This window comes from Odocoileus virginianus, unplaced genomic scaffold (assembly GCF_023699985.2).
Source record: "Odocoileus virginianus isolate 20LAN1187 ecotype Illinois unplaced genomic scaffold, Ovbor_1.2 Unplaced_Scaffold_1, whole genome shotgun sequence".
Classification (NCBI taxonomy): domain Eukaryota; kingdom Metazoa; phylum Chordata; class Mammalia; order Artiodactyla; family Cervidae; genus Odocoileus; species Odocoileus virginianus.
The window spans coordinates 1,412,952-1,436,108 of record NW_027224263.1 but is presented as its reverse complement, the minus strand read 5'-3'; the positions used below and the strand labels follow the sequence as shown (position 1 = coordinate 1,436,108).

Genomic DNA, 23,157 nt, shown 5'->3' with positions numbered 1-23,157 from the left:
TTCAGGAATCAGCCACAAGGGGAAGGACTTCAGCAATCTTCACTCTTTACTCTTTTGTGCTGTCTCCTGTGAAAATCTGTGGTTACAGTAAAAGGAGAGACTTAAGAGTCTTTTATGATTATAAATGCTTTGGGAAACTATGGAAAACAGTATAAACAACAAAAACTTTTCTGTTTTTTTTTCCCCTCATTTTGGGAAACACAAAAGTTGCAGAGAGATTATAATGGGTAAATTCTGTATCCATTTAATACTTTAAATACACATACCTATACACATATAACACAATTTTAAAGATTCAGAAAAATCCCAAATTCCATGAGAAGAAGTAGGGGGAAGAGAATGAAGATTATACCCTCTCTTACCTCATTTGGTTACTCGCCTTTCTGTTCACACAATAAACTCCAGGTGCAAGCAGGTCCCATATCCTTTCATTTCTTTCAACAGTACATGACTGTAAGGCCTGGTGGAAGCCTAGAGTACAAAAGTAACTCAAGAAAGACTACTCAAAGCATTACAGAGCTGGGGAAATGAGAAGGCCTAATAACCAAGTATAGAGCTAGGGTGGGATTAGGAGATCACATGAAGACAGGCCAAAATTAACAGTCTTCAATTTGAAGACAAAAAGAAAAAAAAACTAAACAGAAAATAGACTGTCTACATACTTTTGATGAGTACAAATATGAGGAATGTCAAATTGAGCTATAAAATACATTACCAAGGGAAGGATAGGGTTTAGGGAGTATACCTCTGATGTCTGTGGTCAAGATAAGAATGACTGTGTCCTACAATACAGCCAACTTGGTACCATTGGTAAAGGGAGAATTCTAAGACCACAGATTAGAATACTGTGATATAATAGAAACACTCTGGAGAGTTAGGAGATCCAAGCCCTAGTTCCATTTCTATAACTATCTACCTCTATGGACCTTAAGATTCTTCTACTTTCTGAATCTGTTTTATTATTTTCAATATGGTGGAGAGAATGTTAGCCCAGGTTTCTTTCCAGGTTGAACATTGCAAGATCAGTCGTCTAAATCCCAGTTGCACATTAGAATTACCTTCACACCACCTTCCTGAAATTTTTTGTTGCACTGTTACTTACCCATTTCTAACTCACTTGATGATTTTCTCATGTATTAGGCTTATTGTTCATTTACAGTCTATCCCCCTTTAATTGAATTATTGGCCCCAATTCTCAGCCTTTGCCATGAATTTGGCAGGTCTGTACAAAAGAAGTGAAACATTTTCCCACCTCTTATCTTTGAGCTCAGCTCTGAAATTTGCTTTGGGTAATAGCTTGTACACAGATGTGACTCAAGTAGGGGCTTGGAATATGCTTGCACAGCTGTACATCCTCTCTCTTGTGATTCTGCCACTAGCGTGACATGAGCCTGAGACAACAGTAACCTATCTGTAAAATGGTGGTGGTTTAGTCACTAAGTTGTGTCCGACTCTTGTGACCCCATGGACTGTAGCCCGCCAGGCTCTTCTGTCCGTGGGATTTTTCAGGCAAGAATACTGGAGTGGGTTGCCATTTCCTTCTCCAGGGATCTTCCCAACCCAGGGATCGAACCCAGGCCTCCTGTGCTGCAGGTGGTCTTCTGCATGTCAGGCAGATTCTTTACTGATTGAGCCACCAGGGAAGTCATCTGTAAAATGTGATAATAATAACTACTTTATTGTTTTGTTGTGAGAATTAAATAAGGTGACACACATAATATTCTTAGAACAGGACCAAGTGCAACATAAATAATAAATGTTAGAGAAAGGTAAGTTGGCATTTATTATAACTGACATAAAGAAGTTACATTCTATTAAAATCTCCACATAACTACCTCTTATGAGACAGAATATTCCCAGCACAATGTTACATTCCCACATTTTGGATTCACTTTCCAGTCACTGGGAATACCATGTCGTCTAAAAAGCAGAAAAAAAAATCTCTAGTTAAAATTACTCCAGTAAGCACCCCTGCCCTCAGATAATGGAACTGGAGAGGTACATGGTTACTCACTTTCATTCTAGGCCATCTCTAAGATGCCCGTAACTTCAATTATCCTTATGACCTCTAATTTGTTTATCCCAGTCCAGCTCTCTTCTCTCAGATCCAGATATTTCATCTTTAAAGGCTTAATCAAGCCACTTGGATGTTGGCACCTCTCTTTTTCTTATCTCTTTTGGTAACTACTGCTTGGTTTTGAAAAGATATCCCATATCTCTTAATGGAATAATCAGATTCTCTGTGCCTGAATTTTAAAACCTGAGTGGGGACTGTACAGATTGAGTTTCCACTACCCAAATGTCCCAAGCTTCCTCAGTTCCTGACACCCCTGAGGCATCATTTTGGAGCACTTCTTGTAGTTTGAAGCAACTCCAATATCCTTCCAAAAATCCCTATTTTCACTCAAGTTATTCAGAATCAATTTCTGTTGCCCGCAACTAAAGAACTCTAACATAGAAATTATACCAGAGACAGGAACAACAAACCATCAGAAAGAGAAATTAAGAAAACAATCCCATTCACAGTCGCATCAAAAAGAATAAAATGCCTGGGAATGAGCCTACCTAAGGACAGAAAAGACCTATACTCAGAAAACTATATGCACTAATGAAAGAAACTGAAGATGACACAAGGAGATGGAAAGATATACTGTGCTCATGGATTGGAAGAATTAATATTGTTAAAATGACCATATTATCCAAGGCAATCTACAGATTCAGTGCAATCTCTATCAAAATACCAATGGCATTTTTCACAGAACTAGAAAATTCTAAAATTTGTATGGAAACACAAAAGATCCCAAATAATTAAAATAATCCTGAGAAAGGAGAACAAAACGTAAAATATCATGCTCCTTGATCTCAGACTATACTACAAAGCCACAGTAATCAAAACAGTATGATATTGGCACAAAAACAGACATATACATCAATGGAACAACATAGAGTACCTAGAAATGAACCCACATTTATATGGGCAATTAATCTACAACAAAAGGAGGCAAGAATATATAACGGGGCAAAGATAGCCTCTTTGATGAATGGTGTTGGGAAAACTGGACAACTAATGCAGAAGAATCAAACTGGACTATTTCCTCACACCATATTAAAAAATGACTCAAAATGGATTGAAGGCTTAAATGTAAGACTTGAAGCCATAAAATTTCCAGAAGAAAACATAGACAGTACACTCTAACATCAGTCTTAGCAATATTTTTTTTGGATATGTCTATTCAGGCAAGAGAAACAAAAGCAAAAATAAACAAATGGGACTACATCAAACTAAAAAGCTTTTGCACAGCAAAGGAAACTATCAAGAAAATGAAAAGGCCACCTACTGAATGGGAGAATATTTGCAAATGGTATATCTTATAGGGGGTTAATATTCAAAATATACAAAGAACTCATACAATTCAACATCAAAAAACAAACAACCCAATTAAAAAATGGGCAGAAGACCTGAATAAACATTTTCCCAAAGAAGACATATGGATGGCCAATAGGCACATGAAAAGATGCTCAACATTACTAATCATCAGAGAAATGCAAATCAAAGCCACAATGAGATATCACCTCACACCTGTCAGAATGGCTATTATCAAAAAGACAGACCAAGTGTTGGCAAGAATATGGAGAAAAGGGAAATGTATAGAAACATCAAATCACTCTGTTGTATAACAGGAATTAACATAGTGTTGTAGGTTAATTATATTTCAAAAACAAACAAACTCCTAGAAAAGAGATCAGATTTACAACCACATTTGTGGAGAGAGGGTATTAGATGAAGGCAGTCAAAATGTACAAACTCCCAGTTATAAATTAAGTACTAGGGATGTAATATACAGCATGGTGAAGATAATTAATACTGCTGTATGAAAGTTGTTAAGAGTAAATCCTAAGAGTCCTCATTACCAAAAAAATAATTTTTTCTATTTCTTTAATGTTGAACTGATATGAGACAATGTATTCATATCATGATGTATGTAAGTCAAATCACTATGATATGTCAATTATATCGCAATAAAACTGGAAAAAACAAAATTGAAAAAAAAAAGAAATTATAACAGAGAGTGAGTTACAGTCAACAGTCCTGGAGGGAACTATCAGTTCAGTTCAGTCGCTCAGTCGTGTCCAACTCTTTGTGACCCCATGAATCATAGCACGCCAGGCCTCCCTGTCCATCACCAACTCCCAGAGTTTACCCAAACTCATGTCCATCAAGTCGGTGATGCCATCCAGCCATCTCATCCTCTGTCTTCCCCTTCTCCTCCTGCCCCCAATCCCTCCCAGCATCAGGGTCTTTTCCAATGAGTCAACCCTTCGCATGAGGTGGCCAAAGTACTGGAGTTTCAGCTTCAACATCAGTCCTTCCAATGAACACCCAGGACTGATCTCCTTTAGGATGGACTGGTTGAATCTCCTTGCAGTCCAAGGGACTCTCAAGAGTCTTCTCCAACACCACAGTTCAAAAGCATCAATTCTTTGGTGCTCAGCTTTCTTTATAGTCCAACTGTCACATCCATACATGACCACTGGAAAAACCATAGCCTTGACTAGATGGGCCTTTGTTGGCAAAGTAATGTCTCTGCTTTTTAATATGCTATCTAGGTTGGTCATAACTTTCCTTCCAAGGAGTAAGTGTCTTTTAACTTCGTGGCTGCAATCACCATCTGCAGTGATTTTGGAGCCCAAAAAAATAAAGTCTGACACTGTTTCCCCATCTATTTCCCATGAAGTGATGGGACCAGATGCCATGATCTTAGTTTTCTGAATGTTGAGCTTTAAGCCAACTTTTTCACTCTCCTCTTTCACTTTCATCAAGAGGCTTTTTAGTTCCTCTTCACTTTCTGCCATAAAGGTGGTGTCATCTGCATATCTGAGGTTATTGATATTTCTCCCAGTAATCTTGATTCCAGCTTGTGCTTCTTCCAGCCCAGTGTTTCTCATGATGTACTCTGCATATAAGTTAAATAAGCAGGGTGACAATATACAGCCTTGATGTACTCCTTTTCCTATTTGGAATCAGTCTGTTGTTCCATGTCCAGTTCTAACTGTTGCTTCCTGACCTGCATACAGGTTTCTATAGGAAATACAGAAACAAGTAAAATAGCAACTCACAGAAGTAATAAGGCAAATCCAGAATGTAGGTGAGTCCACAGAACAAATGTCAGGTTTCTTCAACAAAAATATGCCATTAAAATAAAAGAGAGGATGTGTTGTTTTGTCTTAGCTTTTGGAACAAATCACAGTGGTAAAAAACATTTTTTAGACACCTGGAAATATCTGAAGATAAGATGAGTATTAGTATGAAAATGGCATTATGATGATTACGTGATTTTTTTGGTGAGGGATACTGAAATATTTAGGAGTTAAATCATATGATATTCATGATTAGCCTAAAATATCCCAGCACAAAACAGGGGAGGGGCATAGCTGAAACAAGTATGGCAAAATGTTGATGGCTATTAAAGTTCAGTTATGGGTACATTGAGGTTTATTGTGCTCTCTACTGTCATTTACATTTGGAAATTATCATGACAGTTTTTTTTTAAACTATCAATGCAATTCAATGCATTAACTAACAAGTTAGAGGGGAAAAACTATGTCCAACTTACAGATGAAAAAGCAACTGATAACATTTCAAACCTATTCTTGCTTTTTAAAAGCCTCAAAGATGGTAACGATAACCCTATATGCAAAACAGAAAAAGAGACTCAGATGTATAGAACAGACTTGTGGACTCTGTGGGAGAAGGCGAGGGTGGGATGTTTCAAGAGAACAGCATCGAAACATGTATATTATCTAGGGTGAAACAGATCACCAGCCCAGGTTGGATGCATGAGACAAGTGCTCGGGCCTGGTGCACTGGGAAGACCCAGAGGGATCGGGTGGAGAGGGAAGTGGGAGGGGGGACCAGGATGGGGAATACATGTAAATCCATGGCTGATTCGTTTCAATGTATGACAAAAGCCACTGCAATGTTGTGGTGATTGGCCTCCGACTAGTGAAGATAAATGGAAAAAAAAAAATCCTAATCACAGTAAAAAAAATAAATAAATAAAAATAAAAGTCTCAAAAAGTAGGAATTATTAATAAAGAAAATTTATTGAATTTAATAAAGGGCAACCACCAGAAACTCACACTAAGGATCATACTTGATGAAATTTTAGAAGCATTCCCACTAAAAGGAAGGATGAGATAGGATGTCTGATCTCACTGTTGCTACTCAATCTTATACTGGAAGTCTTAGCCAATGCATTCAGATGAGAAAAATACATCTGAAGGTGGTATACAGATTGAAGCCAGAGAGAAAGCTATCAATGTTTGCACATAATCTGTTTGCCAACCTAGAAAATCCAACAGACTCAATGAACAAACTATTAGAGAAAAGACAAATTTAATAAAGTTGTTGGACACAATTTCAAACATAGAACAATCGTTTTCTTAAGTGAGTAAAGTGAAGTCGCTCAGTCGTGTCCAACTCTTTGCGACCCCGTGGACTGTAGCCTACCAGGCTCCTCTGTCCATGGGATTTTCCAGGCAAGAATCCTGGAGTGGGTTGCCATTTCCTTCTCCAGAGGATCTTCCCAACCCAGGGATTGAACCTGGGTCTCCCACATTGTAGGTAGACGCTTTATCGTCCGAGTTATCTTATATACCCTTAATTAGCTCAACAGTAAAGAATCTGCCTGCAATGCAGGAGACCCAGGTTCGATCCCTGGATTGGGAAGATCCCCTGGAGGAGGGTGTGGCAACCCACTCCAGTATTCTTGCCTGGAAAATTCCATGGACAGAGGAGCCTGTGGGCTATAGTCCATAGGGTCGCACAGAGTCGAACACAACTGAAGCGACTTAGCACAGCACACATATCCTTAATTACAAAATGAAAGAAGAAAATTCTATTAATAGTAGTAACAAAAGCTATCAAGTATCTAGAAATAGCACAAACAAGATATGTTTAAGATATTTATGCAGAAAATGATACATTATTAAAGGATTTAAAAATCTGAATAAACGGAGAGCCATGCCATATTTATTCATATCTCATTAATGTAAAGATGTCAATTCTCCCCAGATAAAGCTGGAAATTCAACAAATGCCAATAAAATTCTTTATGGGAATGATAATCTGACTCTAAAGCTCATATTGAAAAGTAAATATGCAAGAATAACACAAAATTGGAGAACAAAGATGACTTCCATGTCAGACGTCAAACATAAAACTACAGAAATTTAAACTGTGACATGAATGCAAGTATAAGTAAATGGATCAGCGGAATCAAATAAAGAATCCTGAAAGAAACCTAAATATGCATAAGAATCTAGTATTGATTAAAGGTAGCATTTAGAAGTAAGTAGAGAAAGAAAAGAGGGAGGCATGTGGAAGGATAAAGATTGCAGCACATTTTGTATTAGCACAAAACTTGGAAATAATCATGTCAATGGGGAAATGGCTACACGAATTATAGCATATCTATTCTGTAACTCTGCAACTGTAAAAGAGAAAAAGTTAGATTTACATGTACTAAAATGAAAAGTTCTCACACATAATGGTGGGTGAAAAGTAGCAAGTAGCAGAACAATACATATAAGCATGATATAATTTATATTTTTAAATAATAACACTAAATAATACTATATATTCTGTGTGTGTGTGTGTGTGTGTGTGTGTGTGTGTGTGTGTGTGTGGCAGAGAGACAGAAAAAGAGGTCTGGAAGAAGTCAAACAGTGAGTAGGGAGAGGGAGAATCAGGGAGGAAATCAAAGATGACCAAAGGAGGCTTTAGCCTTCCCTGTAACATTCTAATCCTTTAAAAGAAAAAATATGTTTGTGTGTTGTGCAATTAAGTCAATAAATAAGAGATTTAAAAGCTATATAATGATATCAATGAATTATATATGGTACAAGGACTTATTTATTCATATAATTGCATAGAAATGCGATTGTAAGGATACTCACCAAACTGTTGACAATTTTTTCTTTGTTTCATTTTTTATGGGAGGGTGGGAATGACAGCTATAAAGGGAGCAGAAAAAGCAAGTTTCAAGATTTACTGTCTCTATACTTGTGTACTGTTTTAATCTTTTACCTTGAAAATAAATATTATTGAGTAATTAAATAAAGACATGGAAAAATCAAAGACACACTGTTAAGTGGGAAAAGCTAATTGCTATATTATATATATATATAATTTTAAATATGGAATAATGTATACTTCTATTGCATTATATATGTATACATGTGTGCTAAGTCACTTCAGTCATGTCTGACTCTTTGCAACCCTATGAACTGTAGCCCACCAGGCTCCTCTGTCCATGGGATTCTCCAGGCAAGAATACTGGAGTGGGTTGCCATACCCTCCTCCAGGGGATCTTCCTGATTTAGGGATCAAACCCATATCTCTTACGTCTCCTGCATTGGAAGGTGGATTCTTTACACCACCTGGCAAGCCCATATATGTGTACCTATATATTCTAATGCACAAAAACAAAAATACAAATTGCACTTTCACAATTTATATAATTGTGCTGTTTATTTTATTACAATGGGCATATAGTTATGCATTATTTAAGAAACACTATGGTAATCATTTCTCAAAATATGCATATATCAAATTAATATGTTGTACATCTTAAACTGTACAATGTTATGTATCAATTATATCTCAGTAAAACTGAGGGGCAGAAGAAGCAGAAATATAGATAAATCTAACCATGCCATTAACCTAATGAAAACCCTTTAAGTAGGAGTATTCCCACTGTTCCTACGATAAAGCTCAAAATAATTAAGGGAACCTGTCATCCAGCCTCAGTTCCCAATACTCTCCCCCTTGCTTAATATGCTCTAATCACAGGAGACACCTTTCAGTACTTCAAGTCCCTTGTACATGTTCTAGTTTCAGGTCTCTGCACATGTTGATACTTCTACGTGGAACACTTCCTCCATTCATCCCTCCTCTATCTCCTTCTACTTTGGCTGATCCTTTAGTTTTCCTCACTTCTTCAGGAGAACCTTCTCTGACATTCAAGTCAGAGTCAGGTCCTCCTGTTATAATTATTTATAGAACCCTTATTTTTCCTTCCCAAGGGCTTATCTTAATTTTCAGTTTTCTATTTATAGATGAGATTATTACTGTCGGTTATCATTACTAGACTGAAGCTCCATGAGAGCAGGACTCTTGTCCATCTTGATGTATCCTGACATTTAGTAAGAGCTCAGTAAATATTTGTGAAATAAATGACTCCTCCCTGTTAATCAAGGTGGACTTTAGCTTGGCATTAGTTCCATTTTCCTCTCCATTCCAACGTATGTCATCAGATAAGCAACTTCAGTGATTATAGATGACTCAGCCAACAACCCTGGCCTCACTATCCATCAATCTCCTCTACTTCTGCAACCTCTGACCACATGCCACTTCACCTGTCATTTCTAACCATTACTGCCCTAGACCACCTAAAAAACATGGAGATGCCCCACTTTAGAATTCCTGAACTCCACTAACCCAATCTCTAGCTACAACCTCTTGCCCCTTCTTGGTTCTCAAAATATTTAGTCCTAGTTCTCATCAAGATTTCCCATCCTTTGATTTCTCCTGTTCTTCAGCTCATTACCACCTCATTGTTTAACTCCTTATACAGTCTAGATGCCATGGTACATCACTTTAAACACTCTTCTTAGCAGCTTCACTGTTCTAATCTATTTTAATCTGCCATTTCCCAAGCTACTGAGTTATTAAGGGCCACTCTACATACATTACTTCTGGAACTTCTCAGAACACCAGTATGAGATAGAGACCACCATTATCCCCTTTTACAGACAAGGAAAAGGATTTTTAAAGAAGTGAAGTATTAGTAACTTGTCCAAGGTCACACAAAAAGTGATGGGAGCAGGGTGGAGTTGGGATCTGAAGGAGATCTGTCTGACACCAAAGTCTGTGCTCCCAAGCAGTAGGTTCCTTTGTCGCTCAGAGGGAATGAAACTGACTGCAACAAGGAGAAAGAACAGGAGGGAAGCAGGCCAAGAGAGAAAGTCCGGAGACCAAACCAGCAATCCCAGTGAGAGTTCACACTGGACTAAGGCTTTTCTCTCAGAACACAGCAAAAAATTCAAACTAAAGGCCCACTTACTTCAGGCGTGTGACTTTACAGGATGGATCTGGTGGGCTTTGGCTGAAGATGGCACAACTAGATGTGCCTAGAAGAGATGAAAAAGAAAACCAGCAGTTTAATACATTCTTTAAGAATATAATTTCTACTATATTCTATTATAAAACTGCATCCTTATTGCATCCTTGCACCTCCAGCGGTCTCCACAGCCTGGGTGTCCTGTGGGGAATACGACTCTAAGGTTGGCACTTGGTTGGGTAAGTGACTAGGAGAGCAGCAGATTTGGGTTCTGATTCTATCTTTGAAAATGAAAGTCGCTCGGTCCTGTCAGACTCTTTGTGACCCCCATGGACTATACAGTCCTGGAATTCTCCAGGCCAGAATACTGGAGTGGGTAGCCTTTCCCTTCTCCAGGGGATCTTCCCAACCCAGGGATCAAACCCAGGTCTCCTGCATTGCAGGTGGATTCTTTACCAGCTGAGCTACCAGGGAAGCTGTGAATCAATTTCTCTAATCTTTTTGTGCCTTACTTTCCTCGTTAGTAAAATGGGAGAGTAGCTAACACCGTGGTTGGAAGTGTAAATAACACTGTAACAAATTCCTAGCATTTAAGGTATGATGCCATTCATTAAATGCTTCCATGTGCTGAAAATTTATTACAGTAGTCTTTTTTTTTCATTTATTTTTATTAGTTTGAGGCTAATTACTTTACAATATTGTAGTGGTTTTTGTTATACATTGACATGAATCAGCCATGGATTTACATGTATTCCCCATCCCGATCCCCCCCCCCCCCCACTTCCCTCTCTACCCGATCCCTCTGGGTCCTCCCAGTGCTTATTTACACTTCCAACCACGGTGTGAGCTACTCTCCCATTTTACAAATAAGGAAAGTGAGGCACAGAAAGATTACAGAAATTGACTCACAGCCCAGTTAGTTGATGGTAAAGATGGACTCAGAACCCATATCCGCTGCCCTCCTTGTCACTTACCCAACCAAGGACCAACCTTAGAGTCGCACTCCCCAGACCGTGGAGACCGCTGGGAGTGAGAGGATGCGACAAGGACGCACTGCTAAGCCCCGCGCTCTGAACTGAGCGAGACCAGGGAGCTGACCAGCACGTCAGCGGCTGGAGCCCGGATCTGGGCTCTCCTGGGGCCGGCAGCAAGGCACCGTGAGCCAGCTGGATAGGGAACAACATGGGCCCTAGAGCGGCCATACCCCAGGGAGCGACCTCCATCTCATAAACCCACTCTGAGGGTACCACGTCCCAGAAGCATGGTGATCTGGCCTCGAAGCCACCCAGCCTAGGACTGGCCCACAGAGAAAGGAGGCAACAGCTCGATCACCTATTCCATTGCTCAGTCGCACAATCACAAGCCCCAGTGGCGAATACCTAAGTCACCTATTTGGATTTTCTTCCCTCTTTCAACCATAGTGTGGGGTCTACGGATGACCGTCCATGGGCCCAGGAAAGCACCACGTGCTTTTTGTTCCTTTTCGTTACTTTTTTCCTTTTGAGGAGAGGGTCAATGATTTTCCTCAGATTTTCAAACGGGTCATGTCCTCCCCGCCCCGCCACCCCCAACTCACTTCAAAAAACAAAAAAGAATGCTGGTTGGAAGCTGCCAGCCAGAGCTCCTCTGCCATCCTTTACTTCAGTCCCGCACGCTGGAGGTGTGGATCTCCATCCCCTGCGTCCCTCCGCACGCCTTTCCTTTCTGCCCGCCTCCCCACACACGCCTACATGCACGCACCCCACACGCACGCACCTCCCCCACCCAGGCCTCCATGCACTCACCCCCTACACGTGCCTCCCCACGCACGCGCCGCACGCACGCGTTACGGTTCTCCAAACACATCCCTCAAAACATTGCCACACGCACGCATGTCCCCCCGAGTCCCTCCACGCACAGGCGCGTTCCACTCCTGCACCTCAGACCCTCGTCTCCACAGGCACCGCCTAGGGAGCCTCTCCCCTCTCTCATTTCCAGGGTGGGCCAGAGGAGACTGGTGGCCTGACCCCCCCACCCCCACCCCCACCCCCGCTCCTCAGCTTCTTGGGCAGCGAGGTCTCTCCCTGGCGCGCTGAGCTTGCCCCGCCTGAGCACGTGGCCAGCCAGTCGGACTGGGCCGTTGCCTCTGCTCACATCCCAGGAGTCACCGGGCGGGGGCGGGGGTGGCACCTCCCAAGCTCCGCCACCGGAGCCTTCGGAGCGGAGAAAGCGGCCTCTCAGTCGAAGGGAACCCCCTCAATTTCCTGTCCTAAGGAACGGAGTGGGCGGTAGGGGGTACCGGGTGCGGCAGGAGGTGTTGCCCTTCCCCACTGAGAAGAATGCTCACCTAGTTCCCAAAGCCAGTTTGCCCTTCTCATTTCAGCCAGAGGGAAGGGAAAGCCAAGGTCTTTGGGTTTGAGAAGGGGAAATGACTCAGAGAGGAGGAGGCTCAGAGGGAGGGGCCGGCCTGGGAACGGGGGAGCATTGGGGAGCCGGAGGGGAAGGGGGGGGGGGAAGGATGGAAAACCGCGGTAATGGGCGGTCCTGATGGTGTCTAGCGCAACCCTGGGAATCCTGCCTGGTCAACCCCGAATCCAGGAGCCACTCGGCTGGATCTTTTCCTAGGTGCCAACTCCTTTACCCCGCGCCAAAGACATCCAGAGACAAGACCCTTGCTAGCAACTACCGGGCACCACGGAATCTGCTGCTCTGGGCAAGGGCAGAGGTATTAACTCTTCGTGTCCTTCAGAGCCAGTACTAGGCTTTAGCTCATAGTGTTACTGGGAGAATGTAAATGAGTTACTACATCTCAAGTGCTTAGAATATTGTCAGGGACACTGTAAGCAATCAGTGATGGCTCCTGTTATTAACAAAGGTGTTCATTTGTTGGTGGTTTGTCTCACCTCTGTATTGTAAGCCTCATTAGGGCAAAAACTGTATTTTCTTCATCACTGAACTCCAGCATCTTACACCAAGAAGCTATCAATAAATTATTTCTTGAGTTAATAAATGAGTGATTGAATGATAACTTGGACTAGTGGGTATGCCAAGACCTTCTTCTCTGCCACGTCAGAGGTGCATTTGTGGAAGTTTGAGGAAGAAGGGCTATGATTGGGAAAGGTGGCACATGGGACCACTGTTGGTTACTCTATCAAGTGACCTGCTCTGCCCTTGGAAATGGAACTGTCTTTGGCAGTTTCCTACAGGGACAACTGAATGACTGTCAGAAAGCTGACCTGAAATTTGAAACAGAGCTATGCCTTGCTAGAGTAGTATTCACATCTTGTACAGTTAGTAAAGAAGGGAGGGGGAGAGGGCTGACATGGAAAGGTCAAGAATAATGGTGGTAAATGTTAAATGAGGGAGTTTGGCAGGGGAGCTCTGAATGAAGTGACTGAGACCCCTCCCTATACTCTATACAGAGTACAGAGCTTATGGTGGTCCTAAAGGAACAGTAATGTTATCCACCTTTCTGTTCTAGTCATAGGGTTCCTGATGATCTGACCTCATGTCCCAACATTTTTGGGGTTGGTATGCAGATTAGGCTCCTCCACTGCATTCACTAAACTTGCATTTATGGAAATTAATCCTGTTAGAACTAGTGTGCATGTGTGAAGGGACTTTAGACATTATTCATACATTTAACAGTTGAAACTAAGAGCCAGAAATAGATAGCAAAGGACTTGGGCTTTAGGATTCTCTGGCCTTGGTACTGAATCTTTCAGGGCCTGAATTTGCTGTGTATCCCATTATTCCTTTAACTCCTACCCCCATCCCATCCCAAATCCCAAAGAGACTGAATGAAAGGACCAAAATTGGAGGTCAGCAGAAAGGAGGGAGAAAGGAAGTTCCTCAACAGACTCTGACTTTACTTCCTTTTGTTCCCATCGGGGAAGGTACCTGAGCCTTCAGCCAACTACTGTAGAACAGCTCCACCCTGGAAACTGTGATCCACATAAACCCAGCAAGCAAAGGTTTGAACCATAGCTAATCTGAGTCTCAGCAAAATGCCTGTGATCCTTCTAGAGCATTGGAAGCTTGCAGGAAAGTGCTTCAGGGATATCTCCCACTCACCTCTGTTATCTCTTCTCTTCTCTGGAATGATGAGACAGTTTTTCACTGCTTACCACCTGCTGAGATCTGATGAAATGAATCTGTCTGACTCATCTCTCTCAGAAGAGAGCTACAGACTATAAAGCAAGTTAGTTTCAGTCTAGAATTGGCTTCCTAGCAAGAGGATATCCAACAGCTACCTGTTGCAGTCCTCTAGCCCCTTTTGTTTCACTGTCTTTCTTTTTGGCTTGTGGGATAAGGACCACTAGGAGCAGGAATCTTTGATTACTCTTTCTTTCACTCACTTCAGTTCAGTTCAGTCACTCAGTCATGTCTGATTCTTTGTGACCCCATTAACAGGGAGCATGCCAGGCCTCCCTGTCCATCACCAACTTCTGGAGTCCACCCAAACCCATCGTGTCCATCGAGTTGGTGATGCCATTCAACCATCTCATCCTCTGTCATCCATCCCCTTCTCCTCCTACCCTCAATCTTTCCCAGCATCAGGGTCTTTTCAAATGAGTCAGCTCTTCGCATCAGGTGGCCAAAGTATTGGAGTTTCAGCTTCAACATCAGTCCTTCCAATGAACATTCAGGACTGATTTCCTTTAGGATGGATTGGTTGGATCTCCTTGCAGTCCAAGGGACTCTCAAGAGTCTTCTCCAACACCACAGTTCAAAAGCATCAATTCTTCGGCACTCAACTTTCTTTATAGTCCAACTCTCACATCCATACATGACCACTGGAAAAACCATAGCCTTGACTAGACAGACCTTTGTTGACAAAGTAATGTCTCTGCTTTTTAATATGCTATCTAAGTTGGTCATAACTTTCCTTCCAAGGAGTAAGTGTCTTTTAATTTCATGGCTGCAATCACCATCTGCAGTGATTTTGGAGCCCAGAAAAATAAAGTCAGCCACTGTTTCCCCATCTATTTGCCATGAAGTGATGGGACTGGATGCCATGATCTTTGTTTTTTGAATGTTGAGCTTTAAGCCAACTTTTTCACTCTCCTCTTTCACTTTCATCAAGAGGCTCTTTAGTTCTTCTTCACTTTCTGCCATAAGGGTGGTGTCATCTGCATATCTGAGGTTATTGATATTTCTTCCAGCAATCTTGATTCCAGCTTGTGCTTCTTCCAGCTCAGCATTTCTCATGATGTACTCTGCATATAAGTTAAATAAGCAGGGTGACAATATACAGCCTTGATGTACTCCTTTTCCTATTTGGAACCAGTCTGTTGTTCTATGTCCAGTTCTAACTGTTGCTTCCTGACCTGCATACAGGTTTTTCAAGAGGCCTGGTATTCCCATCTCTTTCAGAATTTTCCATAGTCAAAGGCTTTGGCATAGTCAATAAAACAGAAATAGATGTTTTTCTGGAACTCTCTTGCTTTTTTGATGATCCAGCGGATGTTGGCAATTTGATCTCTGGTTCCTCTGCCTTTTCTAAAACCAGCTTGAACATCTGGAAGTTCATGGTTCACGTATTGCTGAAGCCTGGCTTGGAGAATTTTAAGCATTACTTTACTAGCGTGTGAGATGAGTGCAGTTGTGCGATAGTTTGAGCATTCTTTGGCATTGCCTTTCTTTGGGATTAGAATGAAAACTGACTTTTTCCAGTCCTGTGGCCACTGCTGAGTTTTCCAAATTTGCTGGCATATTGAGTGCAGCACTTTCACAGCGTCATCTTTCAGGATTTGAAATAGCTCAACTGGAATTCCATCACATCCACTAGCTTTGTTCGTAGTGATGCTTCCTAAAGCCCACTTGACTTCACATTCCAGGATGTCTGGCTCTAGGTGAGTGATCACACCATCGTGATTATCTGGGTCATGAAGATCTTTTTTGTACAGTTCTTCTGTGTATTCTTGCCACCTCTTCTTAATATCTTCTGCTTCTGTTAGGTCCCTACCATTTCTGTCCTTTATTGTGCCCATCTTTGCATGAAATGTTCCCTTGGTATCTGTGATTTTCTTGAAGAGAAAGTAATAAACAGAATTGAAACATGATTCATTGTGACTTTATCTGCTAAATGCCTCAGGTCTTGTGTACTTGTACTTGGAGAAGGAAATGGCAACCCACTCCAGTATTCTTGCCTGGAAAATCCCATGGACGGAGGAGCCTGGTAGGCTACAGTCCATGGGGTCGCAAAGAGTCAGACACGACTGAGCGACTTCACTTTCACTTATGTACTTGCTACTTGCTGTGTTCAGGTATATTACAGCACTCTCCCTTATCACAGAGGAAGTTGAGCTGAACAAAAAGATACATACATCCTAAAGGCTTTTTTCCACCACTGCATGCAGAAAATCAGCCCAAGTTCCGTTTTTCTGCATCTTCCAATCTGGTGGAAGTAGTCACAGATCCTTTTTGCCTTCTGTATGCAAAAAGAGTGGGCATTAGTATTCTGTTATTTAAGACTCCCCTTTGCTCAAAGTATGTTTCCAACAGGCTTTCCAGAGGATTATTGGTTGACCCTTTCCAAACCTGAAAATCTGAAGCTTGCCCCACCCAACTCACCCCAGGTTAGACAACAAAACGTTGCCTCTAGAAGACCCTCATTAACATTTTCTTGTTTTCTGAGCAGGAAGGAAGAGGTAGAGTGAGAAGCTGGCAGAGATGTGGGATTTTGCCCATGCCCTTCCATTCTCACATTACTGATGGCTAATATATTAAATCTCATTGTTCCCTCTGAAAGAGACTGGCCATAAAGAACAATAGCCTGTTAACCAAGAGGCAGTTGTCCTAGACCAGAGGTAGATGCCCGAGAGGTGGTGTGGAGTTCACCTAAGATAAACTTCACAATGTAGGAGGTGGCCCATTTGTCACTCTGCTTATCAGGTTCTAATTCTATTCAACCAGCACTTGCTAGGTATCTCCTATGTACAAGTCTGGTAAGAGCTTCCACTCTCATACCTGTGTCTCCAGTAAAGGCTTCCTTTTACAGCTACCACTAGTAACTCTAATTCATAAATCAACCATTATTTGGGAAGAATTACTGGGTTGGGTGGGCTTCCCAGGTGGTGCTAGTGGTAAAGAACCCGCCTGCCAATGCAGGAGACATGAGAAACACGGGTTCAATCTCCAGGTCAGGAAGATCCCCCCTGAAGGTAGGCATGGCAACCCACTCTAATATTCTTGCCTGGAGAATCCCATGGACAGAGGAGCCTGGTGGGCTACAGTCCATAGGGTAGCAAAGAGTCAGACACAACTGAAGTGATTTAGTGCATGTGCACACACATGCACACCCACACATGCTACCCCAGCTCTGGGAGATCTCCTAACTCTCCCAGGCTCCTCCTACAGGCCAGATGTTTAACAGCAAGTTGATTCATATCTGGCCCTATCCTGACCTTAACCACTAGGTTCCAGTCCTGGAAAAGGGAAAGGCTACCCACTCCAGTATTCTGGCCTGGAGAGTTCCATGGATACAGCCCATGGGGTTGCAAAGAGTCGGACATGACTGAGCGACTTTCACTTTCCAGCACTGGGGTTTTCTTTGTTCTTCCCTAATTACCACCTTCTGGCCCAATTACTGAAACATGAACGTGCCATGTTTCCTTGGGCCATATACCTTCATCTCTTTAGTCTTTCTGACTGTATCCCGCACCTGAAACCAAAGTCTTCATGATTGGATCTCGATATCCAGATGTTCCAGATCCTCCTTGCCTGAATCTTTACCTATTAATATGGTAATCAATTTCCCCTGTCATTTCCAGTAACTCTGGACCTTCTTCCTTTTAATCTTCCCCCAATTCAAGCTTCAGTGAGAGACAATCAAGAACTCATGAATACATATATATTTATTTAATTCATAATATAGCATTTTTGGATGGGCTGGGATATTTTAGAGGGATGAGGCTGTGTAATCCGCAGATGCTCAGGTTTCTGTCACTAGGAGAGACACTATTGGTCCAGAGCTCCCAGGGCAAACAAGCCTGGGATAAAATATTTGATAAAAAATAGTCCAACAATAGTCCAATAAATATTCTAGCCAACAACAATGACATAGCATATGTCTGAAGCTGGCAGATCAGACTGTAGAAGGCAGTTTGACCTGACCTGATGGCAGTCAACCTGGCCAACCTGAAATACACATCCAAGTACAGCCCAATGGCTGTGAGGCTGCAGTTGGCTTCAGGAACTGAAATAAGTGTGGGAGAGGTTCTCATCTGTCAGCCTCACATTCTCCATTCTGTAGAAGAAATGGTATCAAATATTTGCACTTATCAAAAAGTCCATCCATGGATTTCTCCATCCAGGTAGTCATATATAAATATGTAAACCATGGAAGCTTAGAAAGTTCACCTAGTATATTTTAGCTGAGAAGAACATAGATGTGATTTTGCTGCAATTTGAAAGTCACTGCATCCAGAGTTTACACAATGGAATCACATGATAAAAACACATACAGATGCAGTTACTCTTACATACAAGTAGCCAGAACTCCAATGTGGCATTAAAATTTCTTTCATATTCTCAAAACATGTTTAACTTTATTGTTAGTTTTGTGCTTCTTTCAATAAGACAATATAAAAAGTGAAAATAAGCATAAATTGCAGACAACAGAATAATTTGCTAGGAGAAAGGATTGTAGGAGAACAGACTGAGGACAGCAACAATGAAAACTTATGCAGTCACCTTCCTTGAAGATGTTAAATAAAGGTCTTACTTCCTTTGTCCAACTGGGTTTAGCTAGAGGTAGTCAATGACATCTCTAAGGTACCTGAAATTGCCAGAATTCTATGAAAGTCCTTAAGTTTACTGAAGTATCTGGGATTCACCATATCCCCACCAAATACTTTTGTCACCATTTTTTGGATCGTACTTTTCATTATTTGGCTCAGAAACTTCATTGCTTACCCCAAACCCAGTTTAATTTCCTACTTTATTTAGTAGGCTTAGCTCTGAGTGATTTTTGGCAGTAACCAAAACATAAATCCACATTCAAAGAACAAAGTTTGAAGAGACTGAAAAATTATTGAAAACAATTGTGCCACATGCTCCAAATAATTCCAAACAATTCCCCAAGAGCTTTTGAGGAAGACAATACTCATTTATATGTATGAGTTCTGGAACATCTGCAAAATAATATCAGTACAGCTCAAATGGAGTAGCCAAGCTTTTCTGCCCAGAAAACAACAAATACCAATATGGATATCAGAGTACAACAGGGAAACTTTGATTATTCATTCATTCATTCATTCATACATTCACGCAATTAACATTAGCCAGGCAACTACTCTGTTCCACACACTATGTCAGGTGTTAAAAATACCACAACAAAAAAGACACAACCCCTGCCCTCAAGGTATTCACAGTCTAGGAGGGAGGATGATTCTTAATGTCAAACCTTGGTATGCATCAGAATCACCTGGGGGAGCTTGTTAAAAATGCTAAATTCCACTTATGTGCCCAGACATTTTAATTAAGGAGATCGAGGTTGGATGTCTACTTTAAAAATCAACTGTTTTAACAAACACCAAAAATAATTCTAACAGGTGGTCTGAGGATCACACTTTGAAAAACACTGTTATACAATGTGATTATTGCTGAGGAGGGGGCATGGTCATGGTGCCATGGGAGCTCCCAAGAGGAAAACATAACCCAGCCTAGGGGTTCAGGAATTAAATCTATTGTGGGGCAGAAGTGGGGAAAGGTAGTCCAGGCTAGAGTCAAAAGTAGGGTGGAGACAATGAAGCTTTGTCCCGGGGCACTACAATATAAAGGCACAAAAAATGAATGGCACCGGAGACCCTGCTGCTGCTGCTAAGTCACTTCAGTTGTGTCCGACTCTGTGTGACCCCATAGACAGCAGCCCACTAGGCTTCCCCGTCCCTGGGATTCTCCAGGCAAGAACACTGGAGTGGGTTGCCATTTCCTTCTCCAATGCACTGGAGATCCTAGGTTAAGTTAAAGAAAATTGGAACTGGGATGGAGGTGGAGTGTTCTGCATTGACAGCATTTTCACACTATTCCCTTACTTTAAGAACAATTCCTGCTGTTTACTCTGGACATCAAAACAGTTACTAATGTCTCTATTCCAGGCCCAGAGAACAACTTGTGTAAATAGTTAAGCTTGGGTACAGCAATCAATGTGAGGGGGAAGGTGGCAAAAGATGAAACTGTGAAAGCAAATAGGGACTTGAAAAGCCAAACTATAAGTAACTGGGACTTTCTATTGAATGCCAGTGAAATGTTTTATGAAGGGGTTGAAATCATCTGTTTTGTTTAAGAATTTGGGCATAGGCCCTAGAGGAGAGAGAGACCCAGAGTTAACTTAGAAATGAAAAACATCCATTTTAAAGCATTGCTACACTGTATTGGGGCTGAGGCCGAGCAAAGGAGAGTAATATTTGTTGCATACTTAGCAAAATGCCACGCTTCATAGTTAAGTATGCCATACTAATGCCATACTTAACTAAATGCCAGGTGTTGTGCTAAGCAGTTTACATGTGCTATCTTTTTTCATCTTTGCAAACAGCCTTGTGAGGTAGGTATTATTGTACAGAAGAGGAAACAGTGGCTCAAAGAAGTGAAGTACTTGCCCTGGGTCACACAGCTAGTAAATGGCAGAGGAAATCGATTATTTTAATTCAAAGGCTATGATGAGCTTTCCCACACAGCAAACTATTTCCCAGCACTGCTGAATCTTACTGAGGTTGCTTGTCTCCTGATTAGCAGTAAGTATGTAGGGTTTTTAAAACCCCAAATACTGACTTTGCCACTAGATAGGTAAGTTTGAGCCTGCCATCTGTATCTGAATCAGTCTTGCTTTCCATGTTAGGTGTACAAACAATACAAAACTTATTTAGGGGATTTTTATAGATATTTTGTCTCTCCTGCAGAATAGTAAGTCATTTGACAGCAGGAACTGTGGATTATTAATATGTCAGCTCTAGCATGGTACCTGGCATCTAATAACTTGTTGAATGAATGAATGAATGAACGCCCACCAAGGTGGTGGAAAGGAAGAGGGGGAGAAGTTTTGGCATTGTTTCAAGGCTCCAATCTGGGGGCTTCTTACAACTACCACGTTGTATGACAGTAATATTTTCATAACTCCCAAGAAGTAGACTCTTTGAAGCCGACTTAGCTCCTGAAAGGAGAGAGCTCTGGTGCTGACACTCCCAATTACAGAAGAGGAACTGACAGAAGCATTGACCATAAAGCTTAATTCCCTTCAATGATTGTAATAAGGACTGGGTTGAAGTTTACATCTGCAGTTGCCATGAAGGGGTTGGCTAAGCAAATGAATAGTGTAAACAAGATCAGGAGAAGAACGATTATTCAACCTGTTTAAGAAAACAGACTATTCTCAGGCATTCTTAAGCATTTCAGAAGTGTTTTATCTGAAAATATAAGTCCATTTATATGGAAATAGCTGTTGCATCTACAACACTCCATTCTTACTCATTAAGTAAAGAAAGCAGGTTCCTGAAGAACCTCCATTATGCAACTCTTGTTTTTTTAAGCCTATTTCTAGTAACTGTATGCTACTTGAGACTAGTAAAACTATTTCTTTGAAATATTCTGTGACAGAATTTTTAACAGTTCAGACAGACCTTCTCCATTAGGTAGCACCAATGAAAGTGTGCTACACATAACACAACTACCTGGATCAATTTTCTATCCAGCAAGAGCATCTCTTGTGCAGTCTTGTCTCCCTATGTCTCCTAATCCAATCTAGAGCTCTTCCCACCATCTATGTCATTATTGCATGTGCATGTGTGTGTGAGCAGAGGGAGGAAGGGAGGGATGAATGGAGGGAGGGGAGAAATGATTTTGATGTTCCCTTTAGGGGACAAAAATGGATGGTATAATTTATTTTCCCTTCCAGTTTCTCACTCAAATGAGTAAATTTAAAAGTTCATTATGTATATATAATTATAAAATGAATATATAATATATATTATTTATTCATTTTATATATATATTATATATACACATACATGTTTTCTTTATAATAAATCCTTGATTGTAGGTTTTCATAAAAAGCTACATATAATATGGGATCATTTGACATTTCAAAATTCTACTTGACCAAATCAGCCAGTACTAGAAAGGCTGATGCATCCCTGCTTTCTGGCTGACTAGCCCCTTGTTCAGAGCATCTTTATACATTATTTACCTAGAATTCCTTCCAATATCATTTATACTCCTAAATCACTGGGAATTTTGAATCCTTCAATGACAAGAGAAGAATTCTCCAAATTTGTTCTCCAATGGCTTGAACCCAGACTACTCATAATTTGTTCTGAGAAACTCAATACATTAATTCAAATACAAGCTTTAATGCACAAAAATTAAATCTATAATATCTAGTTCTTTTGGATGCTTCAAATGAACTTCATTTTTGTATCCTGTATATTGGATACTAACTGAGGTTTAGGAGGGGAAGCACTGCTGAACTGGAGAGCCAGTGAATTATTACATGCTCTCTTGAAACTTAATGGCAAGCTTTCATCCCAGAAACGTAAGGGGATTCTTGAGGCCTGCAGTTGCATTCCTGCCGCTCAGGGTAATCAATAAAATCTGGGGCAGGCAAGCCAGACAGGATCATTAGGGATTTGTTCCAGATTGTGAATGTTGGACAAACGGGAAGAATGAAGGTCACATCAAAAGTATGAAGATGGAGAGAGTTAGCTGGGTCATAGAAAGACAGCATGTTGTTGTCATAATCCAGAAGGACACCCAGGCGCTTCAACTGTGGAGGCACGTCCACCAGCATTTCCTTGTTGTTATGTCTCACTATGAAGTTACTATTGCATCGCGAGAAGACCCATGAGGAGGCGTTCTTGCCAATCCATTCATTCTTAGGAGCTGATTTGTAGGCAATGCCAACTGCATACCTGTGAGACAATGGAAAGGAGATCACATCTATTCATGATCTGAGTTATGCTAGATACCATTGGGCTTCCCTGTGGCTCAGATGATAAAGAATCTGTCTGCAATGCAGGAGACCTGGGTTCGATCCCTGGGTTGGGAAGATCCCCTGG

General features: G+C 41.3%; 1 protein-coding gene and 1 long non-coding RNA gene across 6 annotated transcripts in view; both read right to left on the bottom strand.

Annotated features, from left to right (window-relative positions):
* Positions 1-3,356: 3,356 nt before the first annotated feature.
* On the bottom strand, positions 3,357-14,895 carry LOC139033285 (uncharacterized). Its single transcript, XR_011485888.1, has 4 exons — positions 12,450-14,895; positions 10,127-10,193; positions 7,959-8,015; positions 3,357-5,080 (listed from the first exon to the last, which is right to left on the bottom strand). It is a non-coding gene; the product is annotated as an uncharacterized lncRNA (long non-coding RNA).
* A 3,048-nt stretch (positions 14,896-17,943) lies between these two features.
* MID2 (midline 2) overlaps positions 17,944-23,157 on the bottom strand; it is a 115,204-nt gene continuing 109,990 nt past the window's right edge. For all 5 annotated transcript variants that reach the window (XM_020902201.2, XM_020902203.2, XM_070462212.1 and 2 more), the window contains exon 10: positions 17,944-23,010. In XM_020902201.2, coding sequence (XP_020757860.1) covers positions 22,608-23,010 — 403 coding nt within the window. In that variant the 3' untranslated portion in view covers positions 17,944-22,607. The remainder of the gene's footprint in view (positions 23,011-23,157) is intronic.